This window comes from Nuphar pumila, chromosome 3, assembly GCF_984573655.1.
Source record: "Nuphar pumila chromosome 3, dmNupPumi1.hap1.1, whole genome shotgun sequence".
Taxonomy (NCBI): Eukaryota; Viridiplantae; Streptophyta; class Magnoliopsida; order Nymphaeales; family Nymphaeaceae; genus Nuphar; species Nuphar pumila.
In genome coordinates, this window is record NC_143251.1 from 95,968,736 (window position 1) to 95,987,135 (window position 18,400).

The following is an 18,400-nucleotide window of genomic DNA, read 5'->3' on the forward strand; positions in this document are numbered from 1 at the left end:
AGAATGGTCAGGCAGAAGCTACCAACAAGATCTTAATTCGTATCTTGGAGTGAACTGTAGAAACAGGCCGTGATTGGCATGAGAAGATCCACGATGCACTATGGGCCTACCAGACCACCATTCGCACTCCAACAAATGCTACTCCATCAGAACTGATCTACGGAACAGAAGTAGTATTGCCACTACATGTTCAGAAGCCCGCTTTGAAGTTTGCATCACTTCTAGAACTACCTCTTGATCAATACCAGCAACAATGATTAATTCAGCTAGACTTGCTCGACGAGAGAAGGCTAAAAGCAGCAGAGCATGCTCAATCCTATCGCTAGAGAATAGCCAGGCAGTACGCAAAGTCTGTCATCGAAAGAAGATTCAAAGTCAATGATTTAGTATTTCGATCCACAACTTATCTCAAGCATCATCCTGGCGGCAAATGGTCGCCAAATTGGGAAGGTCCCTATGTAGTCAAAGAAGCGTTACCCCGCAACTCATATCGGCTCATCAATGCCGATGAGGTAGAATTACCAGATCCCATTAATGCTCGACACTTGAAAAAGTTCTATACTTGAAGCATCTATTCTTCCTTTGTAATCTTCCTATTCTCTTCAATAAGGATCAAACTTTCTTTTCCCAGTTACACTGGGGCATTTTAAAAAAATTGTTCTATATGCAGGTAGGATAAACAAATTCCTCATTTTACACACTTGTGCATTCATGTGCATCAATTTGCATTCAACTGCATTAACATCAATTTGGTCAGTATTGGGATTTCAACAAACAGTCCCATCACAATTCCTAATTGTATTTCAAAATTGAAAAACAATTATTATTACTGAACCAAAATCTAGTGATCGAATTAGTATTATTTCAAAATCTAGTACTCGAACTGGTATTATTTCAAAAAAACCAGTGCTCGAACTGGTACATTTTCAAAATTCAACTTTCAAGATTGGTTTATATTTTTCTTTTGAAGATCCGAGTTCCGACTCGGGTTTTCCTTCAAATTATTTTTTTCTTTGAAGATCCGAGTTCTGACTCGGGTTTTCCTTCAAATTATTTTCTTTTGAAAAACCAAGTTCTGACTCCGGTTTTCCTTCAAATTATTTTTTAATTTTGAAGATCCGAGTTCCGACTCGAGTTTTCCTTCAAATTATTTTTCCTTTGAAAAACCGAGTTCTGACTCGGGTTTTCCTTCAAATTATTTTTTTCTTTGAAGATCCAAGTTCCGATTCAGATTTTCCTTCAAAGTATTTTTCCTTTGTTGATCTGGGTTCCGACTCGTGATCTCTTTACTTCATTCGAGCTCTGACCCGAGCTCTTCATTCTCCTTTGTTGATCCGGGTTCCGACTCGTGATCTCTTTACTTTATTCGAGCTCTGACTCAAACTTTTTATTCTCCTTTGTTGATTCGGGTTCCGACTTGTGATCTCTTTACTTTATTCAAGCTTTGTTCCGAGTCATTTATGCTCCTATATTGATCCAAGTCATTTCGATCCTCAGGGTCAGTCAATTTCTCAAATTTGACCTCTTGCTCGCCAATTTCCAATTTAAATCTTTGGATCGTTCAATTCTTCAATTTTGACCTCCGGGTCACCCAATTTCCAATTCTCAATTCCAATTACCAAATTCTCAATTTCGACCGTCAGGTCATCCAATTTCCAATCTTGACCTTCGGGTCATTCGATTCTCAATTTCGACCTTCGGGTCACTCAATTCTCAATTTTGACCTCCGGGTCACACAACTTCAACCTTTGGGTCAATCAATTCTCAATTTCGACTGTTAGGTCACCCAATTTCAAACCTTCGGGTTGCCAATTCTATCTCAATCATTTTCGACCTGCAGGTCACCTTTGCCAATCATGGTCGTATTCATTCCGCCTATTGGACCAATATCCAAATTTCAATCATTTTCTCTTGCAAGAGACTCTTTTTATAGGGAGAGTTCGAGGGAGCTCGTTATTCTTGCATGTTATCCAATTCGTTCACTTAGCCCCTTTTCAGGGAGAGTTTGAAGGGACTCGCGTCTTTGTGAACCGTTTGCAAAATAATTTCCAATTTCACACAAGGAACCCTTTTATAGGGAGAGGCTCGACAGAGACTCACTTTTCTTGTGGCCACCCCAATTTTCATACTAGACCATTTTCGTCATAAAGAACCATCTTTTTAGGGAGAGTGTGATGGACTCGTTTCTTCATGACCCAATTTTTGACCTCACTATTATCGGTCCCCTTTCCATAAGAGAAGCCTAATATTAGGGAGCTTTGACGAAAACTCCATTTCTCTTCAAAAGTTCATTTTGCAAACACCTTCTCTTCAGGGAAGAGAGGAGTAATTTTCATTTCCCATTCAGGTAAGGGCAAAGCCTGAGTCTTTCTTTTTTTGGGGAAAAGAAGAGGAGAATTTTTGTCACGGATGCATTAAGTCGGACTTCAAATGCTCTCTTTCACCAAGGATTTCAAGAACATGTTGTCGATTTGTCAATCAATTACTTGTTGATTTTAAAATCTTTATTGCACAAATCTTTGCCTCAGTTTACCTTCAGCATTACTTCCAAAAAGAGTGAAGCTTTTGCGAAAAGAGATTCAAAATTCAAATTCTTTCCATTGGCCAACCAAAAGGATGAAGGATAAATCCTCGATATGGCCAGAAAAGAAGATTCAATGTTATTGCAAAGCCATAAATAATTGATATTGATCGCAGTCAATGGCACATCTTTAAAGACCATTCTTGTGAAAATGAGGCAGTGGAAATATCCTCAGCGCTAGAAAAAGAGAGAATTCACCCAAGCCCTGTCTCCTCAAAATCATCTAAGCTGTAATTAAATATCCGCAAAAGGGATCTCTCAATTGTCGTCAAGATGAAGGCGAATTAAGCGAGTAGACCCCCGGGGCCAAAGAAGATTTGAAACATCTCCAAGATGACAGAGTTTGTGATGGATCCTTACAGGGAAATTCCAAAGCACTGTCGAGATGAAGGCAGATGCGATCCTCCCGACAATCCCTAAAAGATATTTAATTTTCGCTATCATCCAAAAACCTCTAAAACCAATGAGCCAATGTCATCAACATGACCCCTGGAGCAAAGAAGGATCGAAACATCTCCAAGTTGAAGGAGTTTGTGACGTACCCTTTTCAAAGAGAGAGAGAGAGAGAGAGAGGGGGGAAAAAGAAAGAAAAGTCAAGACATCTCCAAAATCAAGGAGAATGTAACCGAAACCCAAGAGAGCCAAAAGAGTACAGAAAAATTATCATGAGAGAAGCTCCCAAGATATCAAACTGCCAAATCTATCAAGAATCTTCTTTAAATTTGTGAAATTCTATTATCAATATTCTTTCATAAATTGCTTTCATAATATCAAATTCTCTTTCCTGTTCATATCAAGGAAATTGATAGCTTCCTTGAAGAAGGTCAATTGCAAGCAATTTGAATTACGAATCTTGATTCTATAAAGTCAATCTCGTTTGGAGGTAATACTTCAGATAGAATGAATATTTTTGCAACAATGTGCATTATTTTCAAATATTTTGGATTAACAATAGAATTCTCAACATTTTGATAATATTTTCTAGCTATCCTGAGGTGAAGTGAGAGCTTGATGTCCGTTTTTGATACATCCTGACACCATTTTCAATCCCTCTTAAGGACTTGATTCCTTCCCTTCTTTTATAATTTGAGAGCGCGAGCTCTCAGATTCGCACACTTCCCTGTGTCCCCACTGTCCAACCATAGACAGTCCAATTTCGGTTCGAGGTCAAACCACCAATCATTTTCTCGCAAAAGGCAATTTCAAAAGCTATTTAGTCTCAGCAATGAGACGCCCAAGATCAACCCCTTTTCAAGCTTTAGCGACCCCATTTTCCTTTCTTTTGCAAAAACCTATCAGATTTATTGTGCAAAATCCGAAGGTTTCATCATGGTCTCTTCCTTTGAGGATTCCATTCATTTTTTGCCCGATCAGGTTAAGGGTATAAACTTGAGCCTCCCTTGATGAGGTATTTCATTTTCCGCCCGATCAGGTTAAGGGTATAAATCTGAGCCTCCTTTGATGAGGTATTTCATTTTTCTGCCCGATCAGGATAAGGGTATAAACCTGAGCGTCATTCAAAGATGTATTTCATTTTCCGCCCAATCAGGATAAGGGTACAAACCTGAGCCTCATTTGATGAGGTATTTCATTTTCCACCCAATTAGGATAAGGGCACAAACTTGAGCCTCCTTTGATGAGGTATTTCATTTTTCGCCTAATTAGGATAAGGGTACAAACTTGGGCCTCATTTTGATGAGGTATTCAATTCCCTAATCAGGTTAAGGGTCAAACCTGAGCTTCATTCCATACGAGGTATTTTCTGTCCCATCCAGGTTAAGGGCAAAACTTGAACTTCACTCTCACAGAGCGAATCTATTCCTTTTCGTTCTTCATTTCATATCTACCATCTTCATCGGGCTAATATCTCTATACCCAGTTAGATCCTTCTAACTGAGGCATTTTTTTAGCCTAAATTTGGTGTATTTTTCTTTGCCACTAAGCTCGGCCACAAGCTAGCTTTGTAGCAAAGAGGGGCACCTGTAAACACCCCAAATTTTCACTCACCTCCCTGACATCTCCATTAATCATCACATTTTGGTTCTCCGAGATCACTGAAGGGCAAAATGGTCATTTTCTGAGATTGGACTTTGCAGAAAGTCCAGAATTCATTCTCAATTCTCAAAATCTCTCCATTTAGGCTCAGAAATATTTTTTAACTGCAAATTTTCAAAATCCTATTCTTGACAAGAAGCTAGAACTTCCAATTCATGATTCAGAGTGGCATTTCATGAGATATGTCTTCGCATATTATCGCATGAGCATTTCATATCATTTCACTGCACAACATGTCATTTTGAGATCCAGAATTCCTGATTATCAAAACTATCAATCCAGATTCGAGTTTTAAATATTTTAAAAGTGATTTCAAACCCCTGGGTTTTTCAAAATAGTCAGTTTCATTCGTCTTAACCCCCAGGACTCCGAATTACAAAAGTTTTCTCAAGAAAACAATTGGATGGTTTTGGAGATTGATTTTCAAATTTCGTCAGTTGGAAAGAAGGGGACACAGTTTTAAATGGAGAAGATTTTATTTCAAACTTTTGCAAAAAAGCTTTAAATTTCTTTATAAAATCTCTACATCTTTTTATTCCGCTCTGAAGGACCATTTTTTTGAAGTTTTTGAAATCAAGCCAATTTTTACTTCGTATTTTCTAACTAGCCTACTATTATAAAATCCCCAAAAAAAAAAATTCTTTTATTTCAAATAAATGACGTGGAACCCGCCTTGAAGTGGCGTCACACTCAAATTTTCAGGTATTTCTCTTATTTTCAAGAAGGGCCCATCCGGAGGTAGCACCAATTTAAAAAACTCTTTCTTTAATTTAATTTTTAATTCTATTTATTTTAATAAAATAATCAGTGGGCCCACACCTAGGTGGAACCTCACTAAAGCTCCTTGCCAAGAAAAAAAAAAACTTCAAAAAGTTTTCAAATCCGGAGGTGGCACCACCTTAAAAACTCGGTTTACTCATTTTGTTTTTTTTATTACTTTTCAGTCCCAAATGGAGCCACCGTAAAACCCTACCAAAAGGTTCACTTTACCTAAGTTTTAGGTAAAGTGAATTCAACAGTTTTCATGAGAAAAGAAGTCATCCCCCTCTCAAAACGATGAACATTTCAAAATATTTCAAAAATTGGTTTTTAAAAGTTATCAAAATCGGTCGAAAAAGAAGGAGGAGGTCGGTCATTAAAATCCCCAATCAGCGATTTTTCTAAGGGCTATCTCTGAATCCCCCTTCATCTCTGGAACCCCTCTGCTCCTACTTCCGGTTGAGGCCTCATCACGACTTCCTTCCAGCTTCCTCCATCAGAACAACCAAATAGCAACGAAGGAGAATATATGGATCTCCTTTCCCTATGAAGGGGATTTCTTTTCTTCCCATCTCTTGAACACCCCTAGTTTCCTGCAGCTTTTGGGGAACTCTCTTCTCACGACTACTCCTTCAACTTCTTCTCTCCCCATCCCTCGAATCCCACCGGCCTTTCCTCTTCTTTTCCAGTTCTCGTCCCTTCCCCTAGAACCTTCCTCTCTCCAGCGCCATTCAGCAGATCATTCAAGGATAGTCAAAGTGTAACACCCCATTTAGTTTTTTTGAAAATTCTAACAATTTTTTTTTTTTTAAAACATTTAACTAGATAAATGAGGAGCTACTAAGAACTTCAATCTTATTCCATCATAACAAAGTCTATTACATCAAGTTCAAATATCCATAAACATTAAACAGAAAAGTAATAGTGCCATGATCGCCTGACGATGCCGTCACCCTCACTCTGATTGTACGTTTATGTCTTCACCTGAAAACAGTAAACCATAAAGGAATCAGACTACCACTGTCTGAGTAAGTGATACAGTCCAAAATACATATGTGCAGTGTCATGTGAACAAGTATGTATGAGTTATGATTTAACCGAAATTTAGTATTTATGTAACCATGCTTTTCTTTTTAAGTCCATCATGTCTAATGTGGTTGCTGAGTGAGAACTTCTATGATTTCAACTTCCTATGTATTGTCCTACTAGACCCCTATCGGTCTCATTTGTTATCACCACTTTTATTGGTTTGAATCTTCAGTTCATTCTTACCCTGTGGGTACGCACAGGCATTCGACATCGTAGCGGACCGAGATTATACGGGGGTTCATATGACCCGTATAACTAGCCATACGGATACCCAAAAGGGGCACGGTGCTCGACCGAGAGAGACCCCTAATTGGCAAGAACTAGCATTGGATGCACCCATAATCTCTTCTGCAGAAGACTCGGACCCACCACCTAGGACTCACTGGTGGTCCTGGTCCCCTAACTCCGAGGACTGGGGACCGGGGGAGACGCCTTGCTCTCACAACACAAAAAAATGTCCCACGGAGTGTGTACCACCCACTCTCTCCAAAGTGGACCATGGATCCGGTAACATACACTGTGATCCAGTGTACCCAGAATCCGGGAATCCAGTAACATACACCGCCTTGGTGTACCCAGAAACCCAATAAGAACTAGTAACATATACCCATTTCGGTATACCCAGTTCTCATAAAACTTTTATTCTTTATTTTATCTTATTTATATGTATGGCTAAACTGACGAAGTTTTCTTATGCCAGTTAGCTTATCGGATTCACATGTCTCTCTATTGACATATAATTCTATCTCGAGTTAGACTGTGTTCCAGTCATGCTCTACGTCCCCTTAAAGGTGAAGGAGCTTTCGAACTCTTCTGGTTCTTACAATCTTGTGCACTCCACCATGGTTTACCCACATGAATGGTTCTCATTAAGGAAGTGGCTATTATTAGCTCGTTTCACGTAATACGGTAATGGTTAATTCCTTATGCGACATACGGTGGAAAGGAAAAGACAATATATATATATATATATATATATATATATATATATATATATATATATATATATATATATATATATATATATATATATATATATATATACATATATATCGTCAGCTACAGTTGGTGTAGCATTCCAACCCTCCACTCCATCTAAGCCACTGTAACTGGCATGAACGGTCAAATTGATTGATGTGGGAATACCAATAACAATGGATTTAATCCGCTGACTCCCCTTTGTGAGTTTTCCAACAAAAGTCGTTGACCACTGTTGGACTCGGTTCTACTGAGCTCAACCATACCAACCACCATTATCCATCCAGAACTACATGCTGCTACAACAATTTTCAGCACCTAAGACAGACCCATTATCGTTTGGGTTAGATTTTGCCGGTCTCAACCCCAACCAACCACCTTGTCGTGGGTTTTATTTATTATTATTATTATTATTATTATTTTATATAGTGATGTTCTAACACCTGAATTAAGGTATTCTTACTTATTACAATAACTGGAAACTAGTTTACACTTTCCCAATTCAGCCTTAATGTACGTAAGAGTGAATGGCTTCCTAAGACTATGGTTTAACCCAAAGAATCATCTTTACATCAACCCAGCTGATCTAATAAATAAAAATTCTGTACTAATATTCACCTACGTGTACCTGTAGTGGTTCAAAAGCCTACCTGCTGTACTGGGATGGATGGTAAGCCAAGCATTCCCATATACGCTGATCCAGGTGGCCCATTACGCTGGACCAAAGTTAATTCTAGTTTTCTTTTTTCTTTTTTTTTTTTGACGAAAATTCCAGATGGACAAGTTATTTATGCATCGCTCTAGTTGAACGCTAAATCTTTAGCAACTTGGATTGGTAATACCCTAGTGTACAGATCTGATCATTTCCATTTTTTTTTTTATCTATAGGTTGAGACCCCTACGATTTAACATTCAATGCTAACCATCGTTTAGCACAAAAAAAAAATGATTTACATCATCACTACACAAATCGACTGTCATATATCAACATTTAAATTTATGTATTCATTTCTCAGTTCAGCCACTAACAGTCATGGTCTCATCGTTCTCTTATGAGATCGGCCTACCCTAAGCATGGTTTAACATGGATCAAAAAATGAGTCTAAGGTTGAGAAAAACTTCCAGAAATTTAATATGCAAACTGAAGTGCGCCGCTGCCTAACCTGATACTTTTGAGTATCGTTTTTCCTTGTTAATATACCTTCAGCTGTATTAAAACCAATACAGACATAGCCACGGTTGAAACACATCCTCTTTTGAAATACTATATTTTTTTTTTCTGTGTGTGTGGCGATTAAACCATGTGCCACCGATATCATCCAACAACCCTGATCGAATTTCCTGTCCACATCTCATGAATGAAATATCCCTCATGCGAGTATGCGTGATATACTGGAATGCATAATATGACTCCAATAACAGCAAAAAAATGAATTTGACTTAGATGTGTATACACATAAGGAATGTGATAGCTATATCTCCATGGCTACGTAGACGTTAAATAAAATCACAATCACCCTTAAACGCATATGAACCAAACCCTTGATTTCCCTATACATAGCATACCAGGTCAAATGACAAAACACACATATATGAAGGGACAATAACACCTACCTCGTGAAGCTGTGTATTCGAAGGTATGGCGCTCTTCCTTCTTCCGGACGTCGGGTATCCACGTGCGAGCTCCTCGCCGGAATCAATGGTGGATGTCGTCAACTCTTGCACGGCTGGCTGGGGAGAATAGGCGTGAGGGAGGGGAAAACCTGAGGTGGGAGATGATGTGTTGGCTAGGGGAAAAATTGGAGGGATTTGTGAGAGTAAAGTTAGAAGAACGAATTCCAAGGGCTCTCTCTCTTCTTCTTTTTTTTTTTTTGTAAGCTCCAGCCCACCATCCGTTCCCAGCCCCTTAAAGTTTCACTTTTCGTAACTCCTCCCAGCCCACCATCCGAATTCCCAGATTTTCTTTCTTGCTTTTTTTTTTTCATTTATTATTTGGTTGGGTTTCCCAATTGGGAAAAACGCCCAGCCCTCTTTCCTTGGGCGCCACCCCTTCCCCATTTAAGTCGTCTTAAATGGGAAAGGTGAAACGCCCCTGTTATTAAATTCCAAAAAAAAAATACGTTAATCGAATTATTTTGCAAAATACACTTTATCATAGGTGCCCCGGGGATTTGAACTGAGGTCCTCATCCCAAGGGGTAACGAGCCCCTCCAGTGCACCAACTTGCTTTTCGTTGCAATACCTTGCAACGCCAATGTATTTATCTTTGTAATGCCGAAATGACCCCATTAAATGATTTTCCTAAAATAAAACGTTATGTCACTCAGGGTGTTTGAACCTGTGACCCCAACTCTGTGAGTCGTCATCCTACCCAATGCACCGACTCCTCTTTATTGGCACCTTCTTGCAACTAAAACTACTTAAATGATGAGTGACGTTTTAAATCGCGTAAGTATGACGTATAAAGTGGCGAGCGTACTGTTCATGAAGAACCAAGTCTCGAGAATTATAAATCAAATTCAAAATACCCATGACTAGTAAATCCCCGAATTTGGGACCCAAATGAGGAAAAAAACCTCTTTATTTCATGTGAATTACCGGAAAGCGTGTATAAATCGGGTATGGTTCTGACGATGGCGATATTCGCAAGAGATGATATTTTCGAGATGCGCTTTGTGAATGTAGTTGAAATTGACAATTTGAAACTGGATTTTATTTTTTTAAGTGGGTTTCGACTCCATCCAAGATCTAAATCCCTATATACTGTTCGAATCCGATTGTTGGATCTGTTTGATCCATTTGGATCGACTTTTCATCCTTTTATCGTATCCATTCCAACAAATTTAACCTTTATTAAATTTGAAAATTGTCAGAAATTTTGCAGGTTTTACATCCTTTCCCCCTAAAAAGAATTTCGTCCGCGAAATTCGTTACAAGTTAGATATAAACAGGTCAGGGTATCTCTCTTTCATTGCTTCTTCGGGCTCCCAGGTACATTCTTCGAGCCCATGGTGTTGCCAGCGAACTTTAACTAATGTGATGGTCTTATTTCTCATCACTCTTTCACGACGATCTACGATTTCCACGGGTCGCTCCTCTACCGTCAAGTCCTCTTGTACCTGTAGATCCTCGAATTGTATCACATGGGAGGGATCTGGCACATACTTTCGCAACATTGATATGTGAAATACATTGTGAATGTTTGCGAATTGCAGAGGTAATTCCACTCGATATGCCGTTTCGCCGATCCTCTCTAATATGCTGAATGGTCCTACATATCGAGGACTAAGCTTTCCCTTCTTACCAAACCGAAAAACACTCTTGGTTGGTGATACTTTCACAAATATCCTTTCTCCAACTTCAAATGCTAGCTCTCTGCATCGCTGATCCGCGTAACTCTTTTGTCGACTTTGAGCGGCACGCAGTCTATGCTGGATCTTTTGGATTTGTTCTGTATAATGTTGGAGTATTATAGGGGATTCAATTGTTCTCTCTCCTACCTCATTCCAATGTACTGGCGATCTACAAGGTCGCCCATACAGAGCTTCAAACGGTGCCATTCCGATGCTTGCATGGTAACTATTGTTGTACGCGAACTCTGCTAGCACCACGTGAGTATCCCACTCACCTTTCCAATCCAACATGCAAGCCCTCAACATATCTTCCAATGTTTGTATGGTCCTTTCTGATTGTCCGTCCGTCTGGGGGTGAAAAGCTGTACTAAACTTTAATTTGGTACCCAGCGCAGACTGAAGTTGTCGCCACAATCGAGAAGTGAATCGAGGATCTCGATCGGAAATAATGGAGATTGGTACTCCATGCAATCTGACTATCTCTTGAATGTACAACTTCGTCAAGCTTTCCAATGATTGACCCTTCCTCATCGGCAGAAAATGTGCCGATTTGGTTAGTCTATCGACGATGACCCAAATGGCATCATGTTTTCTCCGTGTACGGGGTAATCCCATTATGAAGTCCATGGTTATGTTCTCCCACTTCCATTGAGGAATTTCCATCAATTGCATCATACCTCCGGGTCTCTGATGTTCAATCTTGACTTGTTGGCAAGTCAAACATTTCGCGACGTATCTAGCGATATCGCGTTTCATTCCGTTCCACCAATATCCGCGTTGTAGATCCTTGAACATTTTTGTACTTCCCGAGTGAATGGTGTATTTGCTTTTGTGGGCTTCACCTAGTAATTCTTCTCTCAACTCTGGGTCGCTGGGGACCCATAGTCTTTCCCGCATCCATATGCTTCCATCCTCTCTTCGCCTGAATTCATTATCTTCTTGTTGAACCAGTGTCTCCATCTTCCCGTACTGAGGATCTTCCTTCTGCTTTGCTATCACCTTCTCTTTGAATTCTGGTTGTATAGTGAGATTATTCACTTTTATTGTGCCGGAGCTTGTTGTGAATGGACTCCATTCTGCAAGGTCTTCTATCAACTTCCATTCTATATTTATTAAACTGGCCAATCCACCGCCCGACTTTCGACTGAGAGCATCTGCTACGACGTTCGCTTTTCCTGGATGGTAGGAAAGGGTGAACTCATAATCTTTTATGAATTCGAGCCATCTCCGTTGTCTCATATTTAATTCTTTTTGCGAAAACAAATATTTTAAACTCTTATGATCTGTAAATATTTCGAATTGCTCACCATATAGGTAATGCCTCCATACTTTAAGAGCGAACACTACTGCTGCTAACTCCAGGTCATGTGTAGGATAATTCCTCTCATGGGTCTTCAACTGCCTTGACGCATATGCTATGACCTTGTCATGTTGCATTAATACACAACCCAATCCGGTACCCGAAGCGTCAGTATATACCACAAATCCACCGCTTCCCGAGGGTAACGCCAGCACAGGGGCTGTAGTCAGTTTTGTCTTGAGGGTTTGAAAACTTTGTTCACATTTTTCGCTCCAAGCAAACTTCACACCTTTTCGCAAGAGTTTCGTCATTGGCATCGCGATTCTGGAGAAGTCTTGAATAAACCGTCTATAATATCCTGCCAATCCGAGAAAACTCCTGATCTCGCTAACATTCTTTGGTGGAGCCCAATTAGTTACAGCCTCCACCTTTGCTAGATCCACCGAAACACCGTCCTTGGAGATAACGTGTCCAAGGAACATAACTTGGTCGAGCCAGAACTCGCACTTTGAAAATTTGGCATACAACTGGTGTTCTCGTAGAGTCTCCAGTACAGTCCTTAAATGCTCTCGATGTTCATTCACACTTTCTGAGTATATCAATATGTCGTCAATGAAAACAATGACAAAAGTGTCCAAGTATGGCCTAAAGACTCTATTCATCAAGTCCATGAAGGCAGCAGGGGCATTCGTGAGTCCAAAAGGCATCACGACGAATTCATAGTGGCCGTACCTAGTGCGGAAAGCTGATTTTGGAATATCTTCATCTTTAATTCTCAACTGATGATAGCCAGATCTCAAGTCGATCTTTGAGAAGACTTTAGCATTCCTTAATTGATCAAATAGATCCTCAATGCGAGGTAATGGATATTTGTTTTTCACTGTCGCTTGATTGAGCATCCTGTAATCAATACAGAGTCTCATGGATCCATCCTTCTTTTTCACGAACAACACGGGCGCTCCCCATGGTGATATGCTTGGTCTTACGAACCCTCGATCCATCAGTTCTTGAAGTTGTTTCTTTAATTCTTCCAATTCTGCTGGCGCCATTCGGTAAGGTGCTCTGGAGATTGGCTTGGTACCTGGTACCAAGTCAATTCCGAATTCCACTTCTCGAGGTGGAGGTATCCCCGGTAGTTCATCCGGAAACACATCGGAAAAGTCTCTGACGATATCCAGATCGTGAATCTGGACTTTAACTTCACCTCCAGTTATGTTTACTAGGAAAGCAGTATCTCCCCTCTGGACATACTTATTTGCTCTTAAGGCCGATATCATCCGCTGCTTGATGATTGGTCTCGAAAGGCGAAACCCAACTTCTGGTTCGTTCGGTCGGGATATGATCACCCTACCTTCTCTACACAAGATTCTGGCATAGTGTTCATACAACCAATCCATACCTAATATGACATCATATTCCGTCATATCGAGTAGGATTAGGTTTGCAAGCAGTGTTTGTTCTCCTAACACGACTGGTATGTTTGGCATGTAATTTATACATGGTTCATTGAACCCGATGGGATTATAAACTACCAATTCATGCTTCAGTGATTCAGTGGGTGCCCTAAGTTGTTTAGCAAAATTAACAGATATGAAAGAATGTGTTGCTCCACAATCAAAGAGTACTAAAGCGGCTTGTCCAGATATGAGAACTGTACCTTGGACCAAATCGCCCTTCTGAAGTTCTTCTGCCGAGGTCGCATAAACTCTCCCAACCATCTTCTTCTGATTTGCTTGCTGAGATGGCGGTGCCTGCAGCTGTGATTGTGGTTGTTGACCTCCACTTGCCCTTTTTGCATCATCTGCCTGTTTCTTGCGGCACTCCCTGATATAGTGCCCCAGTTTTCCACAGTAAAGGCAGCCGCCAGTCTCTCGAGGGCATTGTTGTCCCGGATGGAAACGGTTGCATTTCTGGCATCGCTGGCCTTGGGTCTGAACCGTTTTGTTTTCTCCGGAATGCCTTGGTTTCTTAGCATAGGGGTGGAACTTTTTCCCACTGAACCTCTTCTTGAATTCTGGCTTTTGCACTCCAGGGCGATTCTTCTGGAACTTCTGTCCTTCCTTCCAATCATCCTCAAGTAATGTAGCAACCTGGGTTGGTGACAATCACCGATATAAGTTAGGAATTTTTTTTTTCCATCAATTATCTATTAGTTGTGTTTTACCTGAATAGCCTCATCGAGGGTTTTTGGCCCTCGTGTATACAGGCGATTTCTGAGTCCTGCTTTCAGTCCTCGGGCAAATTTCATTGCCCGGTCTTCGTCTGTCGTGTATACATTGGGACAATAACGCTCTAGGCTGTGAAACTTCGTGATGTATTCTGCCAATGTCCTTTCTCCTTGTTGCAGGTCGAGAAATTCCTGCATCTTCTTGGTTCTCTCGTGTTTCGGAAAGTAGGTGTTGTTAAACACTTCCACGAACTGCGGCCATGTCACGGGTCCATTCTGAAACTTCACTGCATGGGTGGTTTCCCACCACTTCTCTGCATGTTCCTTCAGGCGATATGTGCCAAAATCTACCTGTCATTCAGCCGGAACTTCCAACACTCGAAAAATCCTCTCCATTTCCCGCACCCAGGACTCCGCTGCTTCAGGATCGGTCTTTCCTAGAAACGCAGGTGGATCCATATCCATGAATTTCTTGTACGACATGGTCCCGATTGCATTCGATTTGTCATGGGCCACTTGTTGTAAGTTAGTGCCCATTTGTTGCATTGCTGTGGCCTGTTGGCCCACCACTCCAGCCAGGTTTTGCAGTGTCTTGAGAATATCGTTGCACCTGTTAGCCCATGCCATCTAATTGGCATCGACATAAAAAAATTTAGTGTTATAGTTATTCCATAACGTAGTGGTTTTCAGATACTTGATTAATGTTAAATATGGCCAAACCAAGCACAATTTTAGTGGATATATTTAAATTATATACTTACAGAGTGATGGCAGACCGTCGAGGCTGTCATGACTACTACTTTTCTGTCTGGCTCTGATACCATAATTGTAACACCCCATTTAATTTTTTTGAAAATTCTAACAAAATATATATTTTTTTTAAAACATTTAACTAGATAAATGAGGAGCTACTAAGAACTTCAATCTTATTCCATCATAACAAAGTCTATTACATCAAGTTCAAATATCCATAAACATTAAACAGAAAAGTAATAGTGTCATGATCGCCTGACGATGCCGTCACCCTCACTCTGATTGTACGTTTATGTCTTCACCTGAAAACAGTAAACCATAAAGGAATCAGACTACCACTGTCTGAGTAAGTGATACAGTCCAAAATACATATATGCAGTGTCATGTGAACAAGTATGTATGAGTTATGATTTAACCGAAATTTAGTATTTATGTAACCATGCTTTTCTTTTTAAGTCCATCATGTCTAATGTGGTTGCTGAGTGAGAACTTCTATGATTTCAACTTCCTATGTATTGTCCTACTAGACCCCTATCGGTCTCATTTGTTATCACCACTTTTATTGGTTTGAATCTTCAGTTCATTCTTACCCTGTGGGTACGCACAGGCATTCGACATCGTAGCGGACCGAGATTATACGGGGGTTCATATGACCCGTATAACTAGCCTTACGGATACCCAAAAGGGGCACGGTGCTCGACCGAGAGAGACCCCCAATTGGCAAGAACTAGCATTGGATGCACCCATAATCTCTTCTGCAGAAGACTCGGACCCACCACCTAGGACTCACTGGTGGTCCTGGTCCCCTAACTCCGAGGACTGGGGACCGGGGGAGACGCCTTGCTCTCACAACACAAAAAAATGTCCCACGGAGTGTGTACCACCCACTCTCTCCAAAGTGGACCATGGATCCGGTAACATACACTGTGATCCAGTGTACCCAGAATCCGGGAATCCAGTAACATACATATGTATATATATGTATATATATATATATATATATGTATATATATGTATATATATATATATACATATATATCGTCAGCTACGATTGGTGTAGCATTCCAACCCTCCACTCCATCTAAGCCACTGTAACTGGCATGAACGGTCAAATTGATTGATATGGGAATACCAATAACAATGGATTTAATCCGCTGACTCCCCTTTGTGAGTTTTCCAACAAAAGTCGTTGACCACTGTTGGACTCGGTTCTACTGAGCTCAACCATACCAACCACCATTATCCATCCAGAACTACATGCTGCTACAACAATTTTCAGCACCTAAGACAGACCCATTATCGTTTGGGTTAGATTTTGCCGGTCTCAACCCCAACCAACCACCTTGTCGTGGGTTTTATTTATTATTATTATTATTATTATTATTTTATATAGTGATGTTCTAACACCTGAATTAAGGTATTCTTACTTATTACAATAACTGGAAACTAGTTTACACTTTCCCAATTCAGCCTTAATGTACGTAAGAGTGAATGGCTTCCTAAGACTATGGTTTAACCCAAAGAATCATCTTTACATCTACCCAGCTGATCTAATAAATAAAAATTCTGTACTAATATTCACCTACGTGTACCTGTAGTGGTTCAAAAGCCTACCTGCTGTACTGGGATGGATGGTAAGCCAAGCATTCCCATATACGCTGATCCAGGTGGCCCATTACGCTGGACCAAAGTTAATTCTAGTTTTCTTTTTTCTTTTTTTTTTGACGAAAATTCCAGATGTACAAGTTATTTATGCATCGCTCTAGTTGAACGCTAAATCTTTAGCAACTTGGATTGGTAATACCCTAGTGTACAGACTTGATCATTTCCATTTTTTTTTTTATCTATAGGTTGAGACCCCTACGATTTAACATTCAATGCTAACCATCGTTTAGCACAAAAAAAAAATGATTTACATCATCACTACACAAATCGACTGTCATATATCAACATTTAAATTTATGTATTCATTTCTCAGTTCAGCCACTAACAGTCATGGTCTCATGGTTCTCTTATGAGATCGGCCTACCCTAAGCATGGTTTAACATGGATCAAAAAATGAGTCTAAGGTTGAGAAAAACTTCCAGAAATTTAATATGCAAACTGAAGTGTGCCGCTGCCTAACCTGATACTTTTGAGTATCGTTTTTCCTTGTTAATATACCTTCAGCTGTATTAAAACCAATACAGACATAGCCACGGTTGAAACACATCCTCTTTTGAAATACTATATTTTTTTTTTCTGTGTGTGTGGCGATTAAACCATGTGCCACTGATATCATCCAACAACCCTGATCGAATTTCCTGTCCACATCTCACGAATGAAATATCCCTCATGCGAGTATGCGTGATATACTGGAATGCATAATATGACTCCAATAACAGCAAAAAAATGAATTTGACTTAGATGTGTATACACATAAGGAATGTGATAGCTATATCTCCATGGCTACGTAGTCGTTAAATAAAATCACAATCACCCTTACACGCATATGAACCAAACCCTTGATTTCCCTATACATAGCATACCAGGTCAAATGACAAAACACACATATATGAAGGGACAATAACACCTACCTCGTGAAGCTGTGTATTCGAAGGTATGGCGCTCTTCCTTCTTTCGGACGTCAGGTATCCATGTGTGAGCTCCTCGCCGGAATCAATGGTGGATGTCGTCAACTCTTGCACGGCTGGCTGGGGAGAATAGGCGTGAGGGGGGGGAAAACCTGAGGTGGGAGATGATGTGTTGGCTAGGGGAAAAATTGGGGGGATTTGTGAGAGTAAAGATAGAAGAACGAATTCCAAGGGCTCTCTCTCTTCTTTTTTTTTTTTGTAAGCTCCAGCCCACCATCCGTTCCCAGCCCCTTAAAGTTTCACTTTTCGTAACTCCTCCCAGCCCACCATCCGAATTCCCAGATTTTCTTTCTTGCTTTTTTTTTTCATTTATTATTTGGTTGGGTTTCCCAATTGGGAAAAACGCCCAGCCCTCTTTCCTTGGGCGCCACCCCTTCCCCATTTAAGTCGTCTTAAATGGGAAAGGTGAAACGCCCCTGTTATTAAATTCCAAAAAAAAAATACGTTAATCAAATTATTTTGCAAAATACACTTTATCATAGGTGCCCCGGGGATTTGAACTGAGGTCCTCATCCCAAGGGGTAACGAGCCCCTCCAGTGCACCAACTTGCTTTTCGTTGCAATACCTTGCAACGCCAATGTATTTATCTTTGTAATGCCGAAATGACCCCATTAAATGATTTTCCTAAAATAAAACATTATGTCACTCAAGGTGTTTGAACCTGTGACCCCAACTCTGTGAGTCGTCATCCTACCCAATGCACCGACTCCTCTTTATTGGCACCATCTTGC

General features: G+C 40.3%; 1 protein-coding gene across 1 annotated transcript in view; it reads right to left on the reverse strand.

Moving 5' to 3' along the window:
- LOC149843155 (uncharacterized) overlaps positions 1-16,711 on the reverse strand; it is a 42,390-nt gene extending 25,679 nt beyond the window's left edge. The window contains exons 1-6 of the mRNA XM_090000843.1: positions 16,650-16,711; positions 14,688-14,892; positions 14,280-14,633; positions 12,848-14,205; positions 12,123-12,769; positions 11,493-11,990 (exon numbers count right to left, since the gene is read on the reverse strand). Of these exons, the coding sequence (XP_089856969.1) occupies positions 11,493-11,990; positions 12,123-12,769; positions 12,848-14,205; positions 14,280-14,633; positions 14,688-14,892; positions 16,650-16,711 (3,124 nt within the window). The remainder of the gene's footprint in view (positions 1-11,492; positions 11,991-12,122; positions 12,770-12,847; positions 14,206-14,279; positions 14,634-14,687; positions 14,893-16,649) is intronic.
- Between the last annotated feature and the right edge of the window lie 1,689 nt (positions 16,712-18,400).